General features: G+C 32.4%; 2 protein-coding genes across 2 annotated transcripts; both read right to left on the bottom strand.

Annotated features, from left to right (window-relative positions):
• Positions 1 to 1,274: 1,274 nt before the first annotated feature.
• Positions 1,275 to 2,204, bottom strand: LOC100914600 (olfactory receptor 4C12-like). The gene has a single exon (XM_003774560.1). It carries the CDS (start codon positions 2,202 to 2,204, stop codon positions 1,275 to 1,277), a length of 930 nt encoding a protein of 309 aa, XP_003774608.1.
• Positions 2,205 to 16,663: 14,459 nt separating this feature from the next.
• On the bottom strand, positions 16,664 to 18,160 carry LOC116420163 (olfactory receptor 4A15-like). Its single transcript, XM_031944270.1, is given in 4 exon segments — positions 16,664 to 16,695; positions 16,698 to 17,366; positions 17,369 to 17,597; positions 18,140 to 18,160. Coding segments are annotated over 4 exon segments (951 nt in total).
• Positions 18,161 to 19,219: the final 1,059 nt, after the last annotated feature.

Genomic DNA, 19,219 nt, shown 5'->3' on the forward strand with positions numbered 1-19,219 from the left:
AGTCTGGGATGAATATTTATAATCATCTAATCATTTTACATGTGACTCCTATTTCACCAATGCTTCCCTGTTATTGAAAGCTTAGATTTATAAAATAAAGAACAAGAGATTCTAAACAAAGCATGATGATACTGGTCTGAATGGATGGAGTATGAAACAAAAGAGGCAAGGCTATCCAGCCATCACAAACAAAGGTGTGTCAAGGGAAATAGAAGATGGAAAGTACACATAGAGCAAAAATGGTCACCACAGATACTTTGATAAGAGCATCAATAGACTCTTGCATCACAAACCAAATGGGTGGATACAGGTTTTTCAACTTGAAAAATGAATTAATCTAAGGTGAAGATTCTATTTTTCCTTTTTACTTATTTCTTTCTCAAAAAAAAATGTATCTGCTTTAAATATTTTAAATATTTTCTCTCTCATTTTTGAGAAGGAGGTATTTTTTATGTAAACCAAAATGGTCTATTATTAAGATATAATTGTGATTTAAAAAGTATTACTACTGGTGCTTCACTTGTTCAAAGAAAAATGAGATCAAAGCAATGTTCTCAGGAGACTCCTCTTTTGCAAACATGCAAGAATAACTATATAATTACTTCTTGGTAGTAAATTATTATCTTTCAAAACATATTTTTCCCTAAATTGTTAAATTTGGAATTTAAATTAATATTGAAATGAATTTGGAATCAAAGCTCTGGGATCAAACGTTCTCATGTATTTTCTTGCTAAATATATATGTCTAGGTAAAGAACTCATCTTCATCTTAGTACCTTCATCTGTAAAATTGATAGATTGTTGCTAAAATCTCTAGCAGTTCCAAATTTTTTATAGTTCTATACCTTAAATTTATAAACCAAAGACATTTTCACAATCTCTAGTCTTTAACAAAAAAAAAATACAAATGTATCATTTCTCAAAATTCTTTTTGTTTTTCATCGAGAAGAAGAAATGAAAGGCAACAAATTGAGCATATTTGTAAAAATATTGTGAAATATTAGCAAAGGGAATTAAAATGACTAATTGTGTATCACATTCTCCTCAATTCTGTTCTACCCATTTATTAGAAAATGAATACCTGATTTCACAATGGGAATGGGTGGATGAATGTATAATAAGGCTGGATATATGGAAGAAAGCATAATCTACATCACAATCTTATCCAAAGATAATAATTCCTCAGGTATTTTTTCCCTGTGTGGATATTTAATGAAAAAGTTAGTATACATCCTGTAAGTTTTGGAAATTAATAACATCATTTATATGTGATATCATTTATGTCCTAAAGTCATTTTTCCATTCCATAACTTCTTCATGGCATTTTTTACCTCTGAATTCCTCACAGTGTAGATGAAGGGGTTTAACATGGGGGTGATAAGAGTATAAAATACCGTTACAGCTTTATCTACTGGAAAGGTGGCCACCGGTCGCAGATACATGAAAATACAGGGGACAAAAAAAAAGAAGACCACAGTGATGTGGGAGATACAAGTGGAAAGGGCCTTGCTTCTCCCTGCAGAGCTGTAACTTTTCAGAGAATGTAGTATGACAACATAAGATGTCATTAAAACAATAAAACTAATCAAAGGAATTAATCCTCCATTAGTAGCAATCAATAGACCAATGAAAACAGTATCTGTGCAGGCAAGTTGGATCAAAGGGATGATGTCACACATAAAGTGGTCTATGACATTGGGTCCACAGAAGGGGAGCCAGAATGTGGTAAGAATCTGTCCCATTGAATGCAAGAAACCCACTGTCCAAGCCAAACCCACAAGGTTACAGCAAAGCTGGTGGTTCATTATTGTTGTGTAGTGCAATGGCTTGCAGATGGCCACATATCTGTCAAAGGCCATTACTATGAGGAGGACAATCTCCGAGGCACCAAAGAAATGTTCCACAAATACCTGGGTCATGCATCCATTGAAGGAAATCGTTTTTGTCTCACAATGCAAATCAGCAAGCATCTTGGGGACAATTGAAGTTGAATAGCATGCATCTATTAAAGACAAAAAGGCAAGGAAGAAGTACATTGGGGAGTACAGAGTCGGGCTGGAAATTATAGTGATCAAAATGAGGACATTACCAACCACAGTGATAATATAAGTAAATAACAGTAGAATGAAAAGGATTTTCTGAAAGTCAGGACTGTTCACAAGACCTAGTAAAATGAATTCAGTAACATTATTCTTATTTTCCATCTCATGTTCATGAAGATTTGAACTCAACACAAATGCCAAAATCCTGTGAAAATGTAGATGTTTATGAATATAGAGCCATTCTGTTGAATGTAGTAGAATATTTCTTTGCACAGAAGCTGTAAAGCAATGAAGAAGGCACATTATTTGTGTATAATTAATCACACACATAAGCAGGCATCAATAATCATATATAATTAATAGTCACAAAGAAAATTATAAAATACATACACTAAAAAGAAGGGCTCCCCATTTTTTTATTTTTTGAATTTGCAAATACATTTTGCAAAATGCTAAGGAAATCAGTATATTTCTTGTGAAAAAAAATTATAGTTTATAATTCACAAGTGCCATCCTTATCTTCTTTTCTCAGGAAGCTCTGAATTCAAATATAATCAATTGCTTAATGGGACGATTGTGGTGAATTAGTAGTTTGGTAGCTTGTGATAATAAAAAGTGATGTTTGAATTAATTCAGAGGTTGTTTGCTTGCTTTTCTTTTTTTTTTTAATTTCTATTCAATTACCCAATTTGTACACTCAGGAAGAAAAAATTTCAAGCATCCATTTGTATCCTCCATTAGTAGAATCAACAAATGTAAAAATCATAGGCCTTTTTTTCAAGTTTGAATCTACAAAACAGAGACATTTGTTGAACAACCAAAAATACATTAATTTCCATATTTACTTATGTTATTCAGAAAATTATACTTTGACAAATATATTTTTCACTGACCTGTGAGTAGATGAGTTGGTGGAAAAGGCAGGGGTTGAAATGAAATGAACAGCTAAATTTTGTTAGACTTGAACTATTTAAGTTTGTCTCCTATCTTGGAGATAGATGGATAGGTGGATAGAGAGAGACAGAGAAATATGTACATAGATGTAAATATATCTGGATTGATAGATATAGATATTCACTTAACCTCTCTATACCTTAGTTTCACCAATTATAAAAACATAATAATATAAAAACATAATAATTACATTGCAATATACTAAGACCCTTATAACTTAAAATCTATCATCTTATACTTACTTGTTCAATAACTACACAAGTGTAACTAGAAGTTATCCTCCAGAAAGCTAAAATTATTTGTGAGTTTGTGATTTTAATGTGGTTTTTCCCCTAATTCCTATTTCAATATTTTTTCTACTACACAGTGCGGAAGAAAATGACAAATATAACAAAAATAACAAGAAAAAAATAAGATTTGAATTGAAATGGTTTTATTTGTTATTCATAGATAGCTAAATGGATGGGGTACTGGGTGGGGCTAAAGATGGGAGAGTTATATATAATGGGAAAAGCATACTGATTCCATGAGGTTAGAAAAAAAATTAAAATAAAAAAGACAGAATTCTTTAAATAAACACTATTTCTCACACTAAGCAAATAAATGATTTCCTTCTAGCTGTACACAGCTGTTTGTGTATCTATACACAAACTTGCTCACACATTTCTGGGCCAGTTGGTTATGATGGCAGTGATGGCTTAATTCCAATGAAAAAAAATCAAGCCAGCTACTGTAAAAACATAGCCTAAGTCTTGAGTCAATGTAATTATCCTGTCTGACACAGAAGTCTCACCTATGAGCCCTTTGGACTGGGATTCAATCCCAGATACTAAGACAGCTGGCGTGGGGTGGTCCAGTGAGAAGAGAAAGTACATAGAGGAAAGTTCTGACTGACTCAGTTACAATAAATCTCGGTTGGTTAATAAACATATTCTCTCTGGCATCTTTGTAAAATGCCTTTCTCTGGAGCTTCAAAAGTTCTTCCATGTATTGTGTTTGGGAATACATTATGTAAAGCATCTTATTCTGCAATAATGAGATCCCATGGGTGCAACTCTCTAATTAGATACATGCACCAAAGACACAATTAAACTTCACGTTAATTGAACATCGGATAGGAACTTTTAGAAGTGCCAACATATTTTTGACTTCATGTTTATCACTTACCTCTCATTATAAATGAGATAAAAATATCTGATAGACTGATTCAAATCTCCAGATTATCCATCTGTATTTAATGAAATCCCATAAATAACTATTAGCTACCTGCCATGAGTAAACCATTGTGTTAAACTAGGAAACAACCAAGCTTAAAGATAATAAGTTAGCTTTTCCAGAATTTCAAATCTAATTAATGCCTAATATTTATGGAAAAGATAAATATGTGGTAGAATAGGAAAAGACAGAAGAAAAACCCATGTTAAGCATTCTAGGAAAATTGAAGAAAGATATAAAGATTTTCAAAAGCAAAATTCAAGACGACAGAGAATGTGACCAAGATTTTAAAGGATATTAATGAGTTTATTATACCAGGGCAACTTTCTGACTCACAAAATATTATATCTTTTGCACCTCAGAATCTATTTGTTTGACAGGATTGTTGTGATTTTTTTGTCCTTGTTATTAATATACCAGCATGCCAGCAGAAATTGTCATAAAATTATTGTTTTGATCTGGAAAGATAAGAATAAATCTCTTTGTGTGTGTACACACTCATACATATACACTTATATACCTATATATGGTACAAGTATATAAATGAGTGTGTGTGTGTGTGTGTGTGTATACACACACTCATATATACATATGTATGTGTGTGTGTATATATATATATATATATATATATATATACACACATATCTGTCTACCTGTTTTATTCAGAATGCTAAAAGTAAATAATTAAAACTACTTAACAAGGAGCTTTCCTAAATTGTCAGGAGTCCTTTGCCAGAGTCTTAAAATATTTCCTTTACAATCCCTCCCAAAAAGTAGGGTTCACAGTTAAATAAAAGATCAAGCATTTTGTGGATTATTTTAGCATATAATTTCTACCACTTTATCCTTGCTCTCAACAATCCCAGCAGGTGTCATGAGAGCCTTAGTGTTTGACTCTCCAGTTCCATCTAAATGCTGCTCACCACAAAATTTCTTAATTAATGTTTGTCAATGGAGTGATTGGTTGACCAATGAAATGATAACTAAAAAAGACAATGAACTCTCATTTTTAATAACAGTAGAAAATTCCCAAAAGAGATATAAAGAGAGACAATGTATCAGTAGTCTATAATTTAAAATGTGAATAATGATTGGCCAAAATGAATTTCCTTCCTGAACATTTTAATTTTTTTCTTGTCAAGTTATGTTCCAGATATCAACTACTGATCTGTCTTTCTTAAAATTGTGTTGATTATTGATCATAGGCTACTTACAATATCTCAAGTAAATATATTACTTAAGTTTTAATATTTTCTATATTCAAACTTACCTTCTGTGCTTGTGACATGTCAATGAATCCACATATTCCTTATGTATCTTCTAAATATGCATGACCCGTGGGCACATTCACTTATCACTCTGGGCCCCTTTAAACGTGCTACACATCTGTTTCTTCCCCTTGGGTAGTAAGCTATAGGAAAATATGCCACATGTGTTCTTCAGAGGAATCTTCTATTATTATTGTATTTGTTGTTCAGTTGAGTTGTTCTTCAGAAATGTTGCTTGACAAAATGTCACATTTTGTTAAGACCTTGTGAGTTATGATTTAATAGATACCCATCCAATCTAGTATAACATTTCTAGGAGACCCATGGCTATGGAAGACTATATTAAGAAATAATTCTTTGTCAGAAGGATGGAAGCATAGGCCTTGATTTGGAAATCTGAAAATATTAAAGTTGATTTTTTTGAGATTTTCTCTGAAAGTTGCAGGTATCAAAGCAATACATTAACTTGAGACAGTGTAAGTAGCCCAGTGATCAATAGCCATCATAGTCCTAAGAAAGAGAGATTAGTACTTGATATCTGAAATATAGCTTGACAATAAAAAAACTGAATATGACGTCAAACAAATCAATGTATTTCAGAATAAATATTCCATATATCCAATATGCACTTCCTTATTCATATTCAATTACATTTCTAAATATGCATGGAGTTATTATCAAAATTAATTTATTGACTTCTATTCAAATTATATCACTGATGATTTCATAGCCAGATCTGTGATTGAAAATTCCCTTTCCCATTCTACCAACAGTATGAGGAAGACTGGGACAATTCAGATTTCCCTAGGAAAGGCCACCTGATTGGCTGTTGGAGTTCTACCTCACTATACATTGGCAATACCACAACAACATATCCTTACCTACAGATGCTCTTAAAAGTACTTATTTTTTTCTCTTTTGCACTTCTGACCCATCCCAAAATATCTTCAGCTTTTGACTAGATTTCTTTCTTAAGGCCCTGGACTTAAACTAAAGCCATTCTGCTTCTAATTGGCCACAAAAGGTCCCAGCTAAACCCTATTTAGTCATTGTTTGGGTCCTGATTGACTTAGATTGGATGTAAATAGCAATCATTTCTGATTTGGCCAGAAATCCTGAGAGTCTTTCCCTTCCAGATTCATTCATTTATTCATTCAATCACGCATTCAGATTTCTGGGGAACTTGATGAAAGAAAAGAATGTTTGCCTGAATAGCTATTAGCCTTATTCACTAAATGGATGCTGTCTCAGTCAAACTGACACCTGTTGAGGATCTCAGCTTATTCTCCCATTTCATCCAGGTCAGTCTACAGTCCTTTTTTTAAATATATTTTATTTTATTTTATTTATTTTTTAAATTTTATTTTTTTATTATAATAACTTTTTATTGCCAGAACCCATGCCAGGGTAATTTTTTTTACAACATTATCCCTTGCAATCACTTCTGTTCCGATTTTTCCCTCCCGCCCTCCACTCCCTCCCGTAGATGGCAAGCAGTCCTGTATATGTTGAATATGTCGTAGTATATCCTAGATACAATGTATGTGTGCAGAACCAAACAGTTTTCTTGTTGTACAGGGAGAATTGGATTCAAAAGGTAAAAATAACCCAGGAAGAAAAACAAAAATGCAAACAGTTTACATTCATTTCCCAGTGTTTTTCCTTTGGTTGTAGCTGCTTCTGTCCATCATTGATCAATTGAAACTGAATTAGGTCTCTTGATTCAGCCCTCTTGATCTAGATTTAGCCACTGTACCCAGATGGCTTTAAAGGGGAAAGTGAAGCAGGTAACTTTGCACAGGGATCCTTCACTTAAGTTCAATTCACTTGCATGCCATGACATCAACTCCCTGATATCATGGCCCTCTTTGAGAATAAAGCCCAAAAAACAACAACAAAAGCAATAGTGATCACAATAAGCAGAATACTCATAATAGTAATAATATAAGTGGTAAGAGATGCAGCAAATGATTTTCTGCAGAATTTTTGCATCTCAGGATTCCTCATGGCACCCAATAAAACAAATTCAATGATAATCTCATATGCCATCTGACCTTTACACAAATGTTCAATTTAGTTATAAATTCCAGTTGTCTTAAGGACAAATAGATGTTTCTAAATGTAGGTGCCTTCTGATGATTTCAAGCATTTTGATTGTAGTGATTCCTTTTCATAATAAATCTATGAAACAGTCGAGAAGACATATATTATGGTGTCTACTTCACATAAATGCATAAAAATCAATATTGCAACAAGCATTTATTAAACAACTATGTGATAGATAGTGGAGACACAAAGATAAAATATTATCTGCCTTTGAAAAGATCACATTCTATAGGAGGAGACAATATATCTCAAACACAAACACAAAATGTTTAAATGATACATATAAGCTAATTTTGTGCAAAAGGAATCAGCAGGTGCCTTTGCAAGGAAATGGATTGTTTTGCCAAAACCCAACTAGTATACTATGATATGACAATGGGGTGGTGTTATAATTTTATTAATTGAAAGAATATAATTTACTTTAAGGAATTGCTTCTGACTTATAGGAATAATATATCTTATTTTATAATAGAAGTCAATGAAATAATATGATTTGTATTCTAGAAATTTGAGTTGTAGTCTCGTTAAAAACCTTTATTTTTATGAAATAGAATAACTATTTTCAGGCATTTTACAAGAGATGTTTATATGGTACTTTCACTTCTAAGTAAATTTAATTTACCTTTGATTTCTATTTATTTTCTAGTGATCTCTTAGATAGAAGATTTAAAAGACTGCGTATAAGTCTGTTTATGTCTCAGTCCTGTCAACAATTTATCCTTAAATGAAATAAAAAATATATATGTGGATATGATTAGCTTATTAATTATTCCTTATTGGGAAATATGAACATTTATGTTTCTATAGAATCTACCAAACCAATTAAGCATTACTAAAATTTGGATTAGATAAATTAGTTGCCAGTACATGGAGATAGGTTGCTTTGGTAGCAAGCTATTTTTTTTTTAATGATAGAATTGTTCAACCATTTCGGAAAGAAAGTGTGAGTTATACCTCAAAGTCACTACATTGCTCAAACCTCCATGTATCCAGCTACAGTACTATTAGGCATATCCTTCAAATAGATTACAGACCAATAAATCACAAGAGAGAAATTCCCAAATTTACAGTTAGAAACTTCTTTCCATGAAATTAAGTATGTGCAAATTAGTACTATTTCCTTATAAGTACAAGTGAAAACAATTGGTTTTAAAAAATGCAATCAATCTACTAATAATAGGACCATAGATTTACATTTTAAGACAATTCATGAATCAATTCTAATCAGCTACATCATGGACTATATGTCTATAAATTTTGCCACACAATAAATAAACATTTAATTATGCATAATAACCATAAATAGATAAAGTCAATATTATTCCCATTGTAGAGATGAGAAAACTGAAAAGATTAAGTTGCCTTACTGTGGAGAGACATCAAGGTAGAATGGTAATCTACTAGGTAATTTTTTGAGTAGTATATTACAATAGAAATTCATGAGGGTATAGGATCTATATATGCTGTACCAGATGGACTATAGAGATGCCCTACAATTCACAAATTCTGTGAATTTGTTTGAATAAAAGAAAAGTCCTAGTTTTAAACTCAGATCATAACTCTTTTTAGTGTCTTGCATTTGCATCATTCTTTTCTCATCATTTCAGATTTGTCTGACTTTTTGTTACTCCATTCAGGTTTTCTTGGCAAAAATATCAGAGTAAGCTTGCCATTTCTTTCTCCAGCTCTATTTATAGAAGAAGAAACTGAAGCAAACAGAGTTAAATAACTTGCCCAGAATCACACAACTAGTAAGTGCTGAGACCAGATTGGAACCCTTGCTGACTATAGACCAGACACTTTACCCACCTAAGACCTAGTTGTCTTACGTTGCTGTTGGCAAATACTTTAAGTTCTCTGAATGTCAGTTTATTCTCTGAACGAGTTATTTATATTCTACTTTATTACTCATTTTTAGTGCTTTGTATGGTAAGGAATTTTTTTGGAAAGACAACTAGAAGTGGCAGGGGCAGGAATTAATCCATAGTCCTCTGATTCTAAGTATATCATTTTGTTGTTGTCATTGTCATTGTTGTAGTTGTTTTTCCTACTATAACGTTTCTCAGTTTTTCACAAAATTGTGAAACATCACATTCCTTCCAAATTTATATGTAGCTGAAAGGAAATCTGAGCTTAATAGAATTCTATGTTTGATCACTTGTACAATATTTACATATAATACCAAAAATATTTTGAGACATAACCATGCTATGTTACTGGTGAGATCTCTTTATTCAAATTTGGTAGAAAGAAAGACCTTTCATGTATACTTATTGTGTATCTAATTTATATTTTAATGTATTTAACATCTACTGGTCATCCTGCCATCTAGGGGAGGGGGTGGGAGGTAAGAGGTGAAAAATTGGAACAAGAGGTTTGGCAATTGTTAATGCTGTAAAGTTACCCATGCATATAACCTGTAAATAAAAGGCTATTAAATAAAAAAATTAAACTAAATTAAATTTAAAAAAAAGAAAGACCTTTGCCTACTCAAAAATAAGCTTCAAAAAGAGCCACAAAAACAAAATCTATTTATTTTTAATGCTTGAAGGCCATTTGTTGTAATTCATCAACCAACTGCTGAGTCTATGATGTACACATAAGCTCCCTTTCTGTTCAAAGACTCTTATTTGGAAAGTACATAGAAATCAATAATGGATTTTCCTTTTGGACCCCAGAAATGTACTAATCTACACTCGAGAATACACACAGAATGGCATTCAAAGGAATGAATACCTCTCAGATTCTAGTGCAAAATGCTGATAAGGCACTTTTGACAAAGTGTTTGTAAATAAAAATAAAGATATAAAATGGCTTAAACAACAATAACAGCAAGTAAACACTTATTGTATTGAAAAAAAGTACATAGCACTAAAATCCTGCTAATCTGATTTGATTTCCCATTTCCTTTGGTGTTTTCATCTCCCTTCCTGAGATGTCAGGGAGGGTGTGACCACCTTCTTTTTATGGTGTTTTTACTTCTTTTTTGAGCAGTCAGAGAAAGTGTGATCACCTTTTTTGGGGTTCTCACCTCCTTGAAAAGTCAGGGAGGTCATGACCATCTATGTTCTAAATCAAAAGAAAGCTGGAGATGTTAGAGTCCTACTGTTAACTCAATGGAATTGATAGAAACAATGCTTATATAATTGGTTCACACATTAGAGGGAATCCTCACAAGGTGTTAAGTCACTAGAATTGATAGAAACAATTCTTACACTTTTGAGAGTTCACACATTAGCTCACACATTAGTTCACAAGTTCAGGAGATTCATAAGTCAGAAACCCACAATCCCACTCTCTCAAAGAAAGAGTCAACCTTTGGATTCACACCTTTAGGAGATCATATATAAGCAGCTCTCAGGGCATCAGTGAGAAAGCTGAAGAGATTGAGAGCCAGAATTCAGTTGGGAGATTGAGAACCAAGATTCAGAGAGATCTGAAGGCTGAAGCTACAGACAAGCTGCAAGGGCTCTTGGAACCAGTAAGGGAGATAGGCCTCTAAGAAATCCAACCAGGCTATTTTGGAAGAGACAATCAAAGATTGGATTTTAACTCCTGGCTGTATTTGAGGTGATTATTATTACTTTGAACTAAACTGAAACTAAGGCTGCCTCCACAAGCTCCCCAAGAAACCTGCACCCAGAGAACCCTCATATTTGAGAAAAAAAGAGAACACCACAGTAATCTATTCTAGGTTTTTCCATCCATGATGGAAGACCTTGATTTTCTGTTGCCAAAAGAGGAAATTACTATATTGTTTGTTTTTCCCAATGGTGAAAATGAGAAGCTCCAGACTAGATTTCCAAATGATGTGAATGTACCTCCTGCCATTGTAAATTTCCGGATATCTTAAAGAAAAACATACAGTTAGTCATATCAAAAATAGTGAATAGATGTATTTCTTCATCCCATTAAAATATTCTCAAGAAATTTTATTTATCTGCACATAGGAAGGAGCCATGAATTTATTCCCTTCACCCTTTACCTACCTTCATTCTCAAATGATGATAAAGTTGAAAAAACATACTTTCAGAAATGCTTTGCAAGAATATTACACTCCCACTCCCACACACACTTAACAAACTTTTGATCATAAATGTGTGCTCAAGGAAGAGAAACATTATTAGATAATGAAGAGGTGAAAATATTAACTTTTAGCATGCGATCAAACTCTCCTCAAAAGAAAGGATCTACTTTTTCAAATCCCTATGATCTAAAACGATGCAACTACCCTTTGCTCTTTTTAAAACATTGAGGCTCTCTCTTAATCATTTCCTCCCCCATTTTCCTCCTTTTCTTCAGTCTCTGATTAGATGTATTTCTCTCTTTTCCAAAGCTAGCCCTTTTGCTTAATATCTTAATTATACCCTCTCCCATTTCGTCTGAGGAGCTTGATGCCTTAATCATTTCTTCATTTTTTCTCCTCTTCAATTTATCTTAGAATTAGTTTCTTCATTCCACTGGGAGATATATTTGAGACTCTTATTAACAATCAAACAAACAAACAAACAAAGCACTTGGAGGCTTCATTTAGTCAAATTATTTCCTTAAAGTTTTCTTACTTTGTATAGCTAACACAGGTAAGAAATCTTGTTTGTATGGGTTCCCTCGTTTTTTTTTCACCATCTACTCTTCTAAAAAATAGTTATTGGTATCATCAGTCAGCTAAGACTCAAGTGTTGAAGGTTATCAAAATATTTTAACTTCTAAATGTGTTTTTTTCCCTTCCCTCTCATTCTAATTTATTGTCCAACTTTTAGTATAGTTTATATAGATAATTTAGTATAGTTTTGTTAGAATTCTTCCAAGGTGCTAAGTCAGTGGAATTGATAGGGAAAATGATTGTTTAGCAGGGTGCTTAACATTTCTCTAGATGTACTTAGTATTTGCTACAATTCCACAAGATTCACACCTTTAAAAGAGCACACATAAGCTAGGTACCTCGACCAGGTTGGACTTCAGAAACTTCTGAAGCCAGGATTCAGTTGAGGAGATTCACAAGCCAAAAACGGCAGTTGGGCAGAACGAAGAAAGACAGAGAAGTGGTGGCAGGCTGTCCTGTGGAGAACACTGAAACCAAGATCCAGAAGGCCTCCAGAAAACTAGCCAAGCCCCAAGTGAAGGAGATAAAATTTTGGAAGAGACAATAAAGGATTTGGATTTTTAACACCTGGCTGCATTTGAGGTGATTATTACACTGTACTGAAACTAAGGCTGCTTCCAGAAGCAGCCCCCCCCCCCAAGAAACCTGGTCCCAGAGAACCTTATATTTTAGAGGAGAACATTACATAGTTTTATAGTTTAGTTATAGTTTTTAGTATAATTTAATATATATTTCTCCTCTACTAACTTAATTTCTGTGACATTGATCTTGCTTTTTTCTTACCTAGGACATTTTGTGACATGGATCATTCTTGGTTCTCTTCACACATGCTTGTTCTATATTCCTACAACATGATTCTTCTTTTGTCCTCTGTATGTGCATTGTAAAAATGCTTAATCTGGAACTCTCAACTCCTCTCTCTAAAAATTCTCCTGATTATTTCAACAGTTTTTACCATTTAAATTATTATTTTAAAAGGGTTCTCCAAAATGTGTGTAATCAAACTTAATTTCTCTTTTGAATTTTAATTTTTTATTGCCTATTCTTGCTAGAAACCTCTAATTTGAAGTACTATAGCCATTTGAAATTCAGCTTCCTGAAAACAAAGTACATGTTTTCCCAAAGTTTTCTTTATGTAAACTTTTATTTTATTGAAGTCATCATCATCATCATTTCTCCAGTACAAAAAGATTTATATCCTTAGAATCATTTTCAGTTTGTGCTTATCCCTCACCACTATTATCAAATCCATTGTTACATTGATGTCTAAGTTCCCAATATCTCTTGTATCTTTCTCCTATTGTTTCATTTTTACAATATATAGGAAAAGTCATATCTTCATCACTCTCTTATGTTATTGGAGTAACATTCTAATTAAACTATGCTTACGATCTCTTGGCTTTCCAATCCAGTTCACATAGCTATAAATCACAGATGGCCAGACCATCACCTACTCAAAAATCTTCAAGGGTATCATATTATTGATATGAAAAAAATAACACAACACAATAAAACTATCTACACATTATTATCTTTAATGTATTTACCATACTTGTGATTCTGGTTTAAAAAAAAAGGCATTCTAAATTATTTCCTTTAAATGACTTTCCATCACATGCCTTTGGCTAAGTATGGTGGGAATACACTCTCTTCTCTGGTTCCTTAAAATGCCTACCTTCTTTCAAATCATAAATTAAATACTTCTTTTTTAAGGTCTTATTAGATCTTTCCTCCTCAAGTTTTGGACATCCTTCTTTCTAAATATATGTTTTTATTTTTTTTTTTTAAGTTTTGTAGATATTTTCTACTTACTAACATTTTAATTGGTAGTCTTCCAAATAGAATATGGGATCTTTAAGGTCATATACTATTTGGTTTATAATTTTTCTATTCCTAGGATACTTCCTTACACAGAGAAGTCATAGTTTGAATATGCATTGTTTTCATTTATTAACAAATATGTATCTATAAGCTTCTCAGATCTCCCTTGTTCTCTTAGTTTTGAACATGGGTGACAAGAATTGATTCTTCCATTAAATGACGGAATTCCTTCAAGTTGTGAGCTCCAATTCTTTTCCATACTTTTTTCCAAAGAGCCCTTTAGGAAAAAAAAAAAAAAAACTTTTTCATATAAAAGAACATATCCATAGTCATTTTTTCTAAAATATTGGGATATTTTAAAAATATTTTAATACCCCCTCAGGTTTTCAGATAATTATCTATCTCCATGATAAGAATGATGTGGGACTAATTTGCCTTATGTTGGTAAAATATTTAAGAAAATATTTATGTGGTTTCAAAGTTAATGATTTTATCCTGTGCTGTCAATGTATAAAGAGCTTCTGATTACATTCATGCTAAGTAAGCACTTTGTTTGGGTGGAAAGAGCATAGGACAAGGAAATAAACGATTTTGGCTAATAGTTCTTATTCTGTTGTGAATTAGCTATTTATCCTGTAGGCCACTCAACTGCCATAAGCCTAAGTTCCCCAAGTTATATAACCATAATAGGAATAATAATATTTATATTTTCTTGTATTAAGAGCTGTTTTGATTAAAATGTCAATGTGAACAAGAGAAATTTATTAGAATTTGCTTCTGGCAAATGACCCTCCAGAAATTAAAATCTGGATAAAGTTTTGGTGAGGTCTGTCACAAAGATCTCTGGATCATTATCCTGGGAACTGCAATATAAAACTCATTTTACTTCCTAGGAAAGGCCCTTAATATTCCAGTAGTATGACTTAGGCTAAAAAGATCATTAATTTAAAAAAAAAACTTTTTTTTTATTTATATGGCTAAAATACAGAAAACATCTGTTACCAAATGTAGTCAAACACATTTTCTATAAGGACTTATATAAGTCTTTTTGAATTATGGTCCTTCTTTTCATGGCTTACAAGTACTAAAGACTCAATCTTTCTTCTTTGGATTCACATGCTATATAATTTCATACTACTAGTGTCATGGTCTAGATTTGCTCCTTTACATCATGATACTATAACTTATAATGTTTCCTTTTTTGTTCTTCTTTTCTTTCTCAATTCTGTTTTTTTTTCATTTTTTCCCCTGCCACAGATTTTTCTCTTCCATAAGACTTTTGTTATTCTCTAATTAGTCAAACATTTTTGTCAATTATGGGTTCCATCTCCTTGGCTAATTATAAGAATGCAGTTGCTCCAAGAGTTTCAATCTAGTACTGGTCCCTGTTAGATCTGTCCCATGGTGCCTTAAATGGATATTGTTTGTGGTCTTTAGTGCATCCCTTTCTGCAGGTCTAAATGTGGTTCAATGGCCTTTAAAACTCCCTGATAGATAGCCCTTTTTCTGTTTTTTCACAACCCATGTTTTCCCTTTTATATGGAAACAGTTTCTGTATTGTGTATCTTCCCAAGGAATAATTACCAAATCATGAGAGATAGACCAGATTCATCATAGTACATTCATTTTTTTTGTTTTAATTCAAGTATAAAATATAATTTAATCTATAAAATTCAGTTATAACTTTATAATTACAACTGCAAGAGAATTCAAACATTATCTAATTTAATTTAAGTCTCATTACTAACTAGGAAACTGAGGCCCAATAATTTATTTTCCCATGTTAACAAAAGTAAACATCACTGGAATAATTTGAAAATAGAACTTGACCCTTGACAGTGAGTGTTCCTCTACTCTATATCATAATACATATGCTGTTTGTATAAATATACCCTTTATATAAAACAAAATATTCATGCACTTATATGTTTAGTATTACACTCATTGACCTTATGTTCATCATTATTATATTTATATTTTTGTTGATGTTGTTGGAAATAGTACATTAAACATGAGATTTCAATGGTACAGAAACTGTTAGTTAAGAAATCTTTATATTAGAGAAGTGCATGACTAACTCAAAAGTTTAGTTTGATGTCACACAGGGTGTATGGGTCAAACACAGCACTTGAGCTCTCATCTTCTTCCTGCTGAAGTAGATTTTTCTTCTCACAATACTCATGCTGTCTTTTACATCATCAAAGGCAAAAATCTAATTATATGTCCTACTGACTCCAATTAATATGTACTTAAAATTTGAAATGTAATATGTTCAAGTCAATAAAGAAATAATCTCATTTATTCAGTAGGAAAGTATATTCCCAAATAAGCCTTCTCTATCTATAATCAGTTCTCAACACTATGTTTCATATCTGTTATAGATTACAATTTTCTTCTTTTTCTAATCATTAGACCCATTTCTTTTGAGAAAAAAATGCCCCAAACACAAAATGAATAGCTGTTTTTGTAAGGAGTTTATATTCCTCCCAGACTAGTATTCTCATCAAATTCAGCTTTGGGAAACATAAAAGTGATGATAAATTAAATGTCTGTCTATTGACTGATAGAAAAGATGGTCTCTTCATTAGCCACCTTCCCTCCCAGAAAACAAGACTTAAATATGAAATATCCTTTTGTGTTTCCCTTGGAGGCCATCAATGTATAATTGAGTCATTTGTTCTGTTTTGAGTTTCTTCATGGCATTCTTAATCTCCTTATTTCTCAGGGTGTAGATTAAGGGGTTCAATAAGGGAGTGAAAATAGTAAAAATTATAGTCATTGTTTTATCAATGGAGAAGGTGCGAACAGGTCTGACATACATGAAAATACAAGGAACAAAGAATAGGACAACAACTGTAATGTGGGACATGCAGGTAGAAAGAGCTTTGCGTTGGCTTTCCAGATTATGGGTCTTCAGGGAACGTAGGATGACTCCATAAGAGATGAGCAACATTGTAAAGATTACAACGCAGATCGCTCCTCCATTAGCAACCACTGAGAGTCCAATGATATAAGTGTTAGTACAGGCAAGTTCTAATAATGGGTACATGTCACATATGAAATGATCAATGACATTAGGGCCACAAAACGGCAGCTGTAGAATTAAAAGGAGCTGAACCACTGAATGAATGAAACCTCCAATCCAGGCTACTACCAGCAATAAAACACATACACGGCGTCTCATGATAACCAAGTAATACAGGGGCTTACAGATGGCCACATAGCGATCATAAGCCATTACCACCAAGAGGAAGACCTCTGATCCACCAAAAAAGTGTGCAATGAAAAGCTGAGTCATGCAAGCTTGGAACGAAATGGTCTTCTTCTCATAGAGCAAGTCTATGATCATTTTGGGGAAATCGCTGTGGTGTAGACAGCATCCATAAGAGATAAATATGCAAGGAAGAAGTACATGGGGGAGTCCAGGGACTGACTGGAAATCACTGTTACCACAATCAAAAGGTTGCCCCCAAGAGTTATAATGTAGATTACTAAGAAGACAACAAATAATACTTTCTGAATCTCAGGATTCTGAGTGAGTCCTAGGAGGACAAATTCAGTCACATTGTTCTTGCTTTCCATATTTTTCTTTCTTTTCTAATGTATGAATTCTGAAAGTCAAAATTGATTTACCTACAAATAAAAATATTATTATCATTTAATTAGTTTTAGAATTGAGAAAGAAATGATCAGCTTTAAAAAGTGGTCTTGTTTTCACAAAAATCTTTTGGAATAGGAATATTAATGAATGGAAAAATAAGGCATAACAATGTGTAAATCCATTTTCCATGTTCTGATGATGACCAACAAGTATTAGGAAAAATAGGTGGATATATTTATCCTGGGATGATGATTGTGGTTCTAAAGTTCATATAGCCAGAAAAACATTCCCCTGGTTTCTTAAATCATAAGTACTGGGACAGGCAATAAGCAACAGGAAGCACAAGGAACATCTTTTTTGAAATACATGTTCCTTCACAAAAAAAATACATAACAGGTACGAAAGATATTTTGATCCCAAGTGTTCTTTGCATAATTATATAGCACACACATATTCCCAAGCTAGACAATGTCATTCAGACATGCCTTTGGAATGTATTTGTGAATAATTTCACATATAGTATTGTTACACTTGTTGTTAATAACAGCATGACTAATATGTGATCAAGACAGATGTAATAGAGTCTTTTACTTCTCACTGTCAGTCAATATTAACTATAAAATAATTATAAAATTTAAATAATCCAAAAATATAAAACCCAAACAAGTTTATCATAATAGTAATGGTAATCACCACAAAATACTAATTAACATCAGCAGCAATGATAATAACTCTAATGAAATCCTACACTATTATAGTATCAAGGTGATCCTGTGTACTTGAAGGTTTTTCCCACAGAATATAACCTTTGGGATGTCAAGAAAGCAAGAAAACTCAGAATATGGAGTTTAGGATTGACTAATTGTATGCTGTCTCATGGTGAGCCATTAAGGATTGGTAAACTTCTACTTATTCAATTTTATTTTAGGAAGTTACAAAAGGGAATGTTATTTGCATCAGTGAATGGAGCACCTACAAAGAATGCTGCTAAAGTGCAGAAATCAACAAAACTTACAATAATTATATAATATTTTATAAATTGCAAAATGCTTTCTTAGAATTAGCTATGCAAAATTTATTTTGTCATTCTATATAATATGATTTCATGAATTTAATGAGATCAAAATCCAACATCTCTTCATATATAACTTAGTGAAATGTCATAGCCCCTCAAATAAATGTTACTAAATGTATGTATGATATGTGATATGAGCAAAAATTTATAAAGGATTGAAAATATCCATAATACACAAATGTATGCTATTTCAAAATGTCATCAACCTCCACATATAAACACAAACATATACACAAATACAGATTCATGTGCATACATGCATGTGCACATGTATGGATGTGTATATATCTATGTAATATATCTAGATACATTCATTTATTCATATCATTTTGGTTCTGTCAAGTAAATTTAAATGAAATCCCAAATCTAAAATTAAATTAAAAGATTTAATGATTAAAAGATTGATTAAAAGAGCTCCAGACAAAACTATTGGACAAAATTTTCTCAATAAAATTGCACACATCATAGAGAATGATAAGATGTGTGTCTTCATACCATGCACTTCTTATTGTGCTCACTTACCTCTTGATTATG

This window comes from Sarcophilus harrisii, chromosome 6 (genome assembly GCF_902635505.1).
Source record: "Sarcophilus harrisii chromosome 6, mSarHar1.11, whole genome shotgun sequence".
Classification (NCBI taxonomy): Eukaryota; Metazoa; Chordata; class Mammalia; order Dasyuromorphia; family Dasyuridae; genus Sarcophilus; species Sarcophilus harrisii.

What these genes read in the sequence shown, in the direction of transcription:
- LOC100914600 (XM_003774560.1), bottom strand. Translation starts at nt 2,204, where the DNA reads ATGGAAAATAAGAATAATGTTACTGAATTCATTTTACTAGGTCTTGTG.